The following is an 11,436-nucleotide window of genomic DNA, read 5'->3' as shown; positions in this document are numbered from 1 at the left end:
GAGATCCAAATATGAGACTGACGCTATCCAGCGCACTGAGGAGCTGGAGGAGTCCAAGTAAGTCACTAACCTTTCAGTGTTTTTATTAGTTTTCATTTCATTAGTTTGTTTTACCAATTAGAACATTCTTCTTCGCATCAGGAAAAAGCTTGCCCAGCGCCTGCAGGATGCTGAGGAATCCATTGAGGCTGTGAACTCAAAGTGTGCCTCTTTGGAGAAGACCAAGCAGAGACTGCAGGGTGAGGTGGAGGACCTTATGATTGATGTGGAGAGAGCTAATGGTCTGGCTGCCAACCTTGACAAGAAGCAGAGGAACTTTGATAAGGTATAAGGACATCGAGGACACATTCATTCGAGTGAAACAAAAATCTATCTTAGAAAGTAATCACTGATGTTCATCTATACAATTTTAGGTCCTGGCAGATTGGAAACAAAAGTATGAGGAGGGCCAGGCAGAGCTGGAAGGAGAAGGACATGAAGGAGCAGGTTGCCATGGTGGAGCGCAGAAATGGCCTGATGGTGGCTGAGATTGAGGAGCTGAGAGCCGCTCTGGAGCAGACAGAGAGAAGACGCAAAGTGGCTGAGCAGGAGCTGGTTGATGCTAGTGAGCGTGTTGGACTGCTTCACTCTCAGGTGTGTTTTTATTAATTCACAAGAATTGTATCCCATCAAATAAATGAGACACAGTCATGTAATACATTGTCCATTTTGGTTAATATTTGAAACCCCAGTCTTCTGAACACCAAGAAGAAACTGGAGGCTGACCTTGTCCAGGTTCAGGGTGAAGTGGATGATTCTGTTCAGGAAGCAAGAAATGCTGAGGAGAAAGCCAAAAAGGCTATCACTGATGTGAGTTAATGTTAGTGAGTCTTCTTTTAAATATAAAATGCTACATTGCTAAATACTTGCTCATGTTTGACCATTAATGTCAATATTTTTCCAAACTGTCCATCATTTCAGGCTGCCATGATGGCTGAGGAGCTGAAGAAGGAGCAGGACACCAGCTCTCACCTGGAGAGGATGAAGAAGAACCTGGAAGTCACAGTCAAGGACCTGCAGCATCGCCTGGATGAGGCTGAGAACCTCGCCATGAAGGGTGGCAAGAAGCAGCTCCAGAAACTGGAGTCCAGGGTATGACCTGTATATACTGATGATTTTTAGGATGTAAACTGCATTTTCAGTGAGCAGAATAAATTCAACCATTCTTAGTACTACAAGTTTTAATGAAGTATTGATCAACATGTTACAGGTCCATGAGCTGGAAGCTGAAGTTGAGGCTGAACAAAGACGTGGAGCAGATGCTGTTAAAGGAGTTCGCAAATATGAGAGGAGAGTGAAGGAGCTGACCTACCAGGTAATTTATTATTTAATTAAAAACTACAATGAGTTCTTAATGTCTTGATTTTGTCTCTTTACATCATTTGTTAAAATCCTTTATCTGTGTAGACTGAGGAGGACAAGAAGAATGTGATCAGACTTCAGGATCTGGTGGACAAGCTGCAGCTCAAAGTCAAGACTTACAAGAGACAGGCTGAGGAAGCCGTGAGTCAAATGTTTTGTGATCTTTTCATATGGGAATCAGTAGTGACATAAATAAACCATACTAATATGATGCAATATTTAAAAAATATACTGTAACTGTATTCTGTAAACCCTTCACAGGAGGAGCAGGCCAACACTCACATGTCCAGGCTCAGGAAGGTTCAGCATGAGATGGAGGAAGCTCAGGAGCGTGCTGACATCGCCGAGTCCCAGGTCAACAAGCTGAGAGTCAAGAGCCGTGATGCTGGAAAGGTATCTTTGTTGTTTGCATGATCGCAATATCAGTTGAGTTAACAATAGTAGTCATGAAATGAATTGATGCTGTGTACTTTCAGTGTTGACAGTGTAAATAAATACCACATGTGATATAATACCCAAAACATTTCATATTTGAATTTCCACATGAAATGAGAAAATAACTTACTTGGTAACTTGATTCCTAAATTAGAAATTTTTCTATGCTAAATGATTTTTCTCTCTTTTTTTAGTCTGAGTCTGCTGAGTAAGAGTCATCCTCCAGTTGACGACTTTCAACAGTGTTCATAAAATATGAACCAGCTGTTGGGGGTTCTTTTACATTTCAATAAAGATGAGAATTGTCATTGGTTTCCTGAATCCTGTCATTTTCTTTCTGACGACTAATTTATATGGTGGTGGTAATACGGTGCCTTGAGAGGAATGAATAATTATTGGTATAGTTATTGGTACTGCTTCTAAATGTCTAAATGTATACTAAAAGTATACAGAACAACTTTATTGTGAGAACAACATGTTCCAGCTTGTGAAAGTCTCAGAAAATGATGGGGAGAAGCAAGAGCTTGTATTGCAGCACTCCTGAGAAACACCATGAAAAGCCATCTGGTGTTCGGTTCAATTGTTAATTTTCCTGATTGCAATTTGAATTCAATTTTATCTATATTGCGCCAATTCACAACAGAGATAATGTCATAGCACTTTTCATACAGAGCAGTCCAGACAGTAGCCAATATTTTGTAAATACAATTTTGTATAGATTACAAAATATTTATTGTTGGCTAAATTGTGTATTTCTCCTCCACTGGTAAATTAGACCACACAATTCAACAACAACCAATAACCATACAAGATCTGAAATGAATCTTGCCTGAGCCTTGTCACTCATCATCCAGTACAGGCCAAAATAACATGGACATATCTGTGTGCAGATTGGTAGAGTTCAGTCAGTCACACAGGTATTGTATGATCAACATCTTATTTAGTTGTTGGCAACAAGTACATCTAAACGAAATGTTGTTTCATATGGACATATGGGGCCATAAACAGTACAGGAATAAACTACAACAAATCACAACATACTACATTAGATAGAGCAACACAGCCCTGAAACTATTCACCCAAAAAGGCCGTAATCAAAATGGGTAGGAGATGTGATGGAGAAGTGAAGACTAACGAAAACTTAACATAGCAAGGTTTAATGAGACTTGGCCGAGGAGATACATAGGGCTGGATTATCCAATGGGCATTATGGGCACAGGCACAGGGGCCCAAGTGAGTGGAAGAAAAAACTTTTTTTCTTTTTCTTTTTTATTGTTTACATTTCAGATATTGACATCACGTATAACCAATAAAAAGCAAAAAAAATGTTTTTATTTAAACCGTATTATATCATTGGTCAAGCCCAAGTGGTGAAAGCACGTAACAACCCGCCCCTAACATTAGTCATCAAATAACCCAGTGCTGAATCAAGCCAATTGTTTGATAGTTGTCGTAGGTCTAAATGAGTGAGAGAAGTGGTTGTAGTGAACGCAAACGAAACAGAGAAGGAGTGTGGAGGGAGGCGCCTTTATATGTGCCATATATTCAAAAGGAGCCAAGTGGAGAATCAGGGTGAAGAAGTTGTGGAAGATGACCAGCAAGCTAACCAGAGAGCGGAGGAGGGGCAGCATAACCTGAGGCTAGCTGTAGCAGCAGCAGGAGCATCAGCTTCACAGTGGATTTATCAACTGTCTGACCCTATGGTCTGACCCGGTGTTGAGGAGGGCAATCAACGAAGATGCTCGCACAAATCGTGGACCTGCTGCCTTTCATAACGGAAGGATATCCAGCCTCAGCCCGTGATTGGGGTTTTGGTGGTAAGGTGCGCTAAGCTAATGACCTGCTGTGTTGTCAACTCCCAAATTGATAAAAAGTTTAGTTTAAAGCAGACCCCCGATTCACCATCCACAGGTAATGTTTTTGCTTTGCCTGTATGCTTTATTCAAAGAAAAATCTATTTGTTGGTGTTTTTTCTGACTGGACATATGGCGATAGTCTGCGTGAGAAAAGCAGAAAGCACTGTTATTACATGTTAGCATTGCTTCGGCGCTCATCTGTCACAGGTTGCGGGACTGTGAACCTAAAGTAGTGCAGATCTGGAGGGAGAGAAACGGTAGGCTACTGGCGGGAGGAGCTCAAGCGGGTTGTGACTGTTGTAAAGTTTTTAAGTGAAAGAGGGTTGCCTTTACGTGGCGACGACGAAGTAGCCTATATTCTGTAAATGTGTTTATGTGTGAATTATGGAAGAATCTGATTCATAGAACTGGACTGGTAGAGGTGAGGCAGTATGTGGGGGGCCGCATACTTAAACGCCCCTTTTCCCAATTCAGTCCGGACTTGAGGGACAGACAGTAGTAATAAGTCCTCAGAATGAAGACAATATCTTCCTGGGCCTTTCTTTTTGATGTAGGTTTGGAGGTATGGGGGAAGCAGACCAAGAATAGCCTTGTAAACAAGAATGTGCCAATGATTAAGTCTACGGGTGGACAATGCAGACCAACCAACCCGCTCATACAAGGAGCAATGATGGGTAAGGGCTCTGAAGTTTTTGATGAACCTCAGAGCTCAGTTGTAAACAGTATCCAACAGTTTCAAGCTTTGAGAGGATGCATGTATGTATATAACATCGCCATAGTCCAGTACTGACATGAAAGTGGCAGCAACAAGTCTCCTTTTGGCCTCAAAGGAAAAACACGACTTGTTTCTAAAATAAAAACCCAGTTTCAGCTTCAGTTTTTTCGCCAACTGCTGAATGTGAGGTTTAAAAGAGAGAATCATCAATTAGGATACCGAGATACTTGTATTGAGATACAGACTCAATCTCGGAGCCCTGAGAAGTAGTAATGGGTGGAAGTGTCTGTGACTTTGATTTCGCACTGGACCATCTACCTGCACGCACTGAGATCCACCTGATAGATAGTTTCCTAACAAGCAGACCGTTTGTTCTGACAATCCGACTCTGAAAAGTCTTTGTTTTAATATTGCCTGATCCACAGTATCAAAAGCCTTAGATAGATCAATGAAGAAAGCTGCACAATGTTGTTTTTTATCTAAAGAGTCAATGAAATCATTTACTACTTTTAGGGCTGCTGTAGTTGTGCTGTGTTTTTTACTAAAGCTTCCTAAACGAGACAATATATTGTTAGTAGTTAGAAACTCTTTCAATTGTTCATTCACCAGAGTTTCCTTAACTTTAGCCAGGATGGACAATTTCGAGATGGGTCTGTAATTGTTTAAATCTGTCGGGTCTCCCCCATTTAAATGAGGAAGAACAAATGCACATTTCCATATAAGTGGAATTTCATTCGTGTCCAGGGAGAGATTAAAAAGATATATCAAAGGTGGTGCAATAAAATCGGATGCTAATTTTAGAAAATAAGGCTATAAATAAGGCTAAGATATCAGGACCAGCCGATTTTCTAATGTCTAAAAGTTTGAGGGCTTTATGCACCTCTGAGACTGTAAGTGGAATAAAACTAAAACTCACTCAAATCCAGGCCTGTTTTCCTGGCTTTTGCCCAAGTCTTATTGCGCTTGTGAAGTGAACTGGCTAACTCTGAAGTGAACCATGCATTGGTTTGGCCTTTTACTCTATAATTTCTGAGGGGAGCATGCTTGTCAAAATGTTGCATGTCACGCTTAATAATGATGTGTGGCTTGGTTTTGGGAATTTTTGTATTTCTGACTGTGGCAACAACACAATGGTCACTAATGTCATTTGCAAATACAGAAGATGCTGAGTATTTAAATGGAACGTTGTTTAGGATATTATATTATATTATATTATGTGTCATGTAATGTGGGGAACTGGTCTTGGTCTTGACTCGGTCTCGCCTTCCCTTGGTCTTGGTCTCGACTTGGTCTCGATAAACTCTGGTGTTGGTCTAGACTTGGTCTTGGTTTGGGCAGTCTTGACACTAGTATACCCGTTTCCTGTATAAACTAACTACTACTACTGTGCTCAGTCCTGTTACTCCTGGACCTTAGTGCTGCTTTTTACACCATTGATCACAACATCATGTTAGACAGACTGAGGCACTGGGTGGGGATCTCTGGTACGGCCCTATGCTAATGGTTTTCATCCTACCTGTCAAATAGGAAGTTTTGCGTGTCTGTAAACAACTATGTCTCTTCGTTCTGTCCAGTTAAATATGATGTGCCTCAGGGGTCGGTCTTAGGACCCATTTTGTTTTCCTTGTATCTGCTTCCCCTTGGACATATTATCCATAAACATGGCATTTCTTTTCATATTTATGCTGATGACACACAAATATACTTGCCCGTCAGATCCACAGATCCTGGAATGCTGAGTTCACTTACCGACTGCCTTTGTGAAGTTAAAAAATGGAATGGTTAAATAATTTCCTCCAGCTGAACTCAGACAAAACTGAAATCCTGGTCCTCAGGCAGATGGCAGTATTTGTTTTGCCATCTGCTGGTTCCCTAGTAAATCACATTAAGCCTGTTGCAAAGAACCTTGGTGTTTGGTTTGATAGTAATTTAAATTTCGAGCAGCAAACCACAAAGCTTGTTCAATCATGTCAGAGCCTTTCCTGATCTTATTTGACTTTATTTTATACCTTTTATTTTATTCTATTTTACTTATTTTATATTTATCTTAAACGTGTATTTTAGTCTTTTCAATGTTTTCTTACTTTTATCTTGTATTGTTTTTGTATTATTGTCTTTTGGGTATTATTGTCTTTACACTTGTTAAAGAACTTCGTAACTTGTTTTTGAAAAGTGCTCTACAAATAAAGATTATTATTATTATTATATTATTATTATTACTTAGAACAGGCCGAAATTGAAAGCTGTTCTGTATATGGGCAATAATAGATTTTTTTGAATGCATTATGTTAAAAAATGCCTTAGATTACAGACTCAGTAACTGAACATGTAAACAACTGCACATCAATAAATATTTGCTGCTAGAACATGCAGAGAGAGCGAGAGAGAACAAGCACAAAGTATGTATTTGACCTTACACATAATCTTCCATAATAACTACTTAGACTATATTTACATCTAGTTTATCCCTTTACCAGCACTCTTTAATTTTAAAGCTACGGGAAACCATTTGTCAACCACAACATCTAGGCTACAACCTTGAGATTTCGCACCGTTGCACATTTGAAAGAGGAGCTAGACAACTTTGTTTGGCTTGAAGCTGTGATACTTAGATACTTGTTCAGCTCACGTTTATTTACATGTCCCCTCTGGTTTAATCATTTCTGATACTCTGACTGTAACTACAGACGTGCAGTTCACAGATATATTTAGAACAAGTTAAACACTATAATGTTACCGCTCATTGATGTTATCGCTCTTCCATTGATAAACATGGCATTAGCTAGCTTTGTGACTAATCTAAGTTAGCAATGCTGTAAGTGATGCTAGAGAATATTTAAGTAAGTCAGTAAGTAAGTGCTGAACTAGGAAATAATAGGACCCTTCGCTAGAACTGCCACTCTGTTTCAGAAATCAATCTACAATCACATTTGTCAACAGCATAGCCTCCACCACTCACCTATCGTAATATTAAACATATTGCTGTGTCCCAGGAGGAAACCAGGAGAGGGCAGTGAATGGGAGTGTCCCAAGAAAATCAGGTGATTTGGTATGGTCATGAATGTTGTCAGGTTATTTGGGCTAAGAGGAAAAGCGAAGAGAGCTATTTTTATAATTTAAGTAATGTATTTCATGTGACAAATGACCAGGGTTGGGGAGTAATGTATTACATGTGACAGCATTACATAATTAGGATACAAAATTAAAGTAACTGTATTCTGTTACAGTACAACAAATAAAGACGTAATCAGATTTGGGAATTACTCATAGGGATTACTTTAAGCAGAAAGTTTCCATGAAACAGAAAATGCAGTGCTATTTGCCTCCATATATGTTTTTTTTATATACAGTTTATGGTATATGTACGTGTTTCTGTAAAAACCCAAAGCTAGGGAGGGACTTGTCGCAGATATTGATTGGCGTTTACATTCACTAGTAGCGCTGAGGGTGTGTTAATGTTATGCCCCCAGAGAACGCAACGTAACTTTTCCTTTTTATTTACCAACAGAGCCTGCTGTTGTTTCACAGCTCCTGATTGGTGAACAACCTGCAGTGTTTGAGAGTGATGTGCTCATGTGTGTTTCTCTGTCTGCAGAATCAGGACCTGATGTGGCCCATTCTGCGTCCAGAACTGCCAAACTGCTGCGTTTATATAATGTGTTAATATTTCTTGTTCCTCTCTCTGTGCTGGAGTTCTTTAAGAACTTAGTGGCTTGATCCAGATTATTATTAAATTGGTTGAATTTTAATAAGAGTGTGTTTATTCATATAGTGTATCAAGATTATTACTTCTATATATTTACTGCAAATCTGATTAATAAAAATAAATATTTTACTCATGGATAGGGATGTTAGGCTACTGTATGAATGTGCACTTTAGAAATAAAGATAGTAATTATATACATAAGCCTTTATATGGCTGGTCTGGTAGTATACTACTAGGGATAGATTTTGAAAATGGAAGGATTTAGCTGGAGTAGTGGTGATTACATATAGACAACCTATTTCTGTGATTTTTATATGGTTTGAATTTGGTTGTGGGCCCAATGGGGGTTTATATAATGATGATATACAGTAATCAAGAGGTGAATTTGTGCATTATACTTTGTCAAATAAAGCAAGCCAGGCAGCCTTCCGTGTTTGAGAACGGCGCTGTTTTTTAATCGCCCCTTAGAAGGCTGCAGCGCTGCAATAACCAGCCTAGTTCAAGTGAACGAAATGAATGAAATGACTCAAAAAAGATTAGTTAATTTTAATGAACGGGATTTGAATGAACGAGTCTGTCAAAAGACTTGAACTTGCCATCACTACTACTGAGGGCAGCAGTCTATGTATTTTACTGTTGCTGCTATTTTTCCCTGTATGTTAATGAGGCTGTGAAGTTCCCGGCTGGGGATTGGCTGGTTCCGAGGAAGTTCTGGCTGATCCTGCTTCCCACATCAGAGGTCCCCGATTGGAGTGGCGCAACAACTCTCCTCCAATCCCTGAGCTGACTGCAAGACCACCTTCAAGCTCCTCTGGTTCAAACAGGCTGGTCTGCTGCTGTGTGGAGGCAGCTACCATTCCCCATGTAGTTTTCCTCTGTGCTGGACATTGTATTGAACCCTGTGTGTGCGTGTCCTTAGTGGCAACCATTTTCTTGTTAGTTGTGTTACTGAGAGTCGGTAACACATCCTGTTTTGAACTAAGTGATTTGTGTTTGGTCTGCAGAATTGGGCCAGGGAACAGCTTATTACTGATACTGCTTACACCTGTTAGACATTTATTGTATTAGGCCCACCAGGTTTAGGGGTGCTGCGCTCCCTGTGTTTCTATTTAAAATGACGGTTAGAGAGGTTTTCGGTTCTCCTTTGTCTTTGTAGTTATTAATCCCTTGTTTAGGAGGGATCTCTTTTGGTTATATTTTGTTCTTTGGTTTACGCAGCACCCAATTTCTGTTTTGACTTTTGTTCGTAACCTCTGTTTAATAAATAACATTTCCACTTTTACCAAGAACATCTGGTTTATGTTTATGTCCCCTTACCCCTAGCGAGCGGGCACGTAACACTATCCATCAAGAAGCTCTGTGTAAATTTAAAAACAAAAAACAAAAAACATAAATGTACTTTATTGTCACAGACACATACATGTTGCGAAATTCATCCTCTGCATTTAACCCATCTCTGAAGGGAGCAGTGGGCAGCCACTGTACAGCACCCGGGGACCAACTCCAGATTGAAATGCCATGCCAAGTCAAATGGCACTGACTAGAGAACCTACCTAACATGTTTTTGATCAGCTCAATACTGGATTCCTTGTTTGGTCTCTGAGGCTGTGTTCGGTCCTGTTCATGCTGTGTTCACTGGGAGGCTGCTGAGCATGGTTACATTGCCCGCTCACCCAGCTCCGGTTCCCAATCAGGCGCTGCACCCGAGTACTACACCCCGCCATCACTCACTGGTGGGTCCCCCTGCCCCTGTCCTGAAAACCTCCAGTGTTGGAGTAAAGGTGCAAACACCTTTATACAGTGTAAAGTGCACCGGTGCTCTGAGCTCAGAGCTAATCTGACCAGTGGTTGCACAGCTAAAGCCTAGTTAACACTACATGATTTTTTGCCAGTTGGCGAGCTCGGCGACTGTCAGGCTGTTATCAGAGGTAAATTGGCGATCAATCAGTGGTCACCAGTCGTTATGTGTGAACTACTCAACGATGCATCAAAACGACTCCCCAACACATTTCTGACACATCGCAGACGCCAGCAAGATATCTAGCATGCCAAATATCTGGAGGAGTCGGCCGCCTCAACATCCGCATCCAGCCAGTGAGAGCAGGCAGCTGGCAGAACAGGCAGTTTTCACCACAAACACTTTTTACTCCCCTCCAGCTCTCTCTTTAGCTCAGACAATCCTTGCTACCTGTGTGTGCTAATCCATTCTTTCACCCAGATTCTTTCTTTATAATTGCTATCTTTATAATGACAAACAACAGCTGTTTCATGTGTAGGTTTACATAGTGTGAATGCCACAACGACTTCAAAACTCCCATCAAAAGACGACAAGTTGTGTAGTGTGAATGGCACGGCCATCGTCCGACGCTGAAAGTCACTGCACAAGCCTTAACTGAGCAAATTACAGCAGCTAAGTAGCTGTTAACCAACTTCATCAACAAGTAAAGCTATCTGTCCATCAGGAAACTCTATGAATCACAGAGGTGAGGCAGAGCAGCCAGAGAACATCAGAGAGAAAACTAAAAAAAATGTTTCTAGTATTTCTCCATCAAATACGATCCAGTTTCACCAAAATATGTGAATAAAAGTTCTGTTTTTGTACGGTAATCAGTGGTGCCCAGCCACAGAAACACTAAGCTTCAGCAGCGTCATATTGAGAAATCTTTTCATTGGACGCTAAATTAATACAACAAGTGCAGAAAGTGTCATCAACATCTTAAAATAGTTTTCCAGACTCTTAAATGTCATCAAGAATACCTACAAAATATATTTTTTGTCATTGATGGGCCAGACAACCCAGACAAGCTCTAGCTATTAGAGACAAAATTCACCAAGACCTGCCCTCAATTGGCACCGACTTATCTCTTAACTCAGGAACCTTAGAAACAGCTGTAGAACCAGATACATGTTTAGACTGTTTTGCTTCCCTCAATCTTTACCAACTAACTTCAATAATTTCTTCATCTAAACCATCAACCTGCCTCTTAGACCCCATCCCGACTAGGCTGCTTAAAGATGTTTTACCCTTAGTCAGCACCTCTATACTAGATATGATCAATCTATCTTTATCAACAGGCTATGTACCACAGTACTTTAAAGTAGCTGTAATTAAACCTCTTCTGAAAAAGCCCAAACTTGATCCGGATGTTTTATCAAACTATAGACCTATATCTAACCTTCCATTTCTCTCTAAGGTTCTGGAGAAAGCAGTTGCTAAACAGCTGTGTGACTTTCTACAGAGCAATAGTTTATTTGAGGATTTTCAGTCAGGATTTAGAGCTCATCATAGCACAGAGACAGCACTGGTGAAAATTACTAATGAC

The 11,436-nt window shown here is 40.3% G+C and overlaps 1 protein-coding gene and 1 long non-coding RNA gene across 3 annotated transcripts in view; both read left to right on the top strand.

Annotated features, from left to right (window-relative positions):
• Window positions 1-2,149, top strand: part of LOC123958619 (myosin heavy chain, fast skeletal muscle-like) — a 12,744-nt gene extending 10,595 nt beyond the window's left edge. Inside the window, exons 35-40 of the mRNA XM_046032093.1 lie at window positions 775-849; window positions 961-1,131; window positions 1,250-1,354; window positions 1,447-1,542; window positions 1,663-1,794; window positions 2,031-2,149. Coding sequence (XP_045888049.1) covers window positions 775-849; window positions 961-1,131; window positions 1,250-1,354; window positions 1,447-1,542; window positions 1,663-1,794; window positions 2,031-2,048 — 597 coding nt within the window. The 3' untranslated portion in view covers window positions 2,049-2,149. The remainder of the gene's footprint in view (window positions 1-774; window positions 850-960; window positions 1,132-1,249; window positions 1,355-1,446; window positions 1,543-1,662; window positions 1,795-2,030) is intronic.
• Window positions 2,150-3,236: 1,087 nt separating this feature from the next.
• Window positions 3,237-9,402, top strand: LOC123958632. 2 transcript variants are annotated; one of them, XR_006822130.1, is made up of 2 exons: window positions 3,237-3,653; window positions 8,781-9,402. It is a non-coding gene; the product is annotated as an uncharacterized LOC123958632 (long non-coding RNA). The 2 variants fall into 2 exon arrangements; XR_006822128.1 differs by having other exon boundaries at window positions 3,237-3,658.
• The last annotated feature ends 2,034 nt before the right edge of the window (window positions 9,403-11,436 follow it).

This window comes from Micropterus dolomieu, linkage group LG02 (genome assembly GCF_021292245.1).
Source record: "Micropterus dolomieu isolate WLL.071019.BEF.003 ecotype Adirondacks linkage group LG02, ASM2129224v1, whole genome shotgun sequence".
In the NCBI taxonomy this organism is placed as follows: domain Eukaryota; kingdom Metazoa; phylum Chordata; class Actinopteri; order Centrarchiformes; family Centrarchidae; genus Micropterus; species Micropterus dolomieu.
The sequence above is the reverse complement of the archived record's forward strand: the minus strand, read 5'-3'. Positions and strand labels throughout refer to the sequence as shown.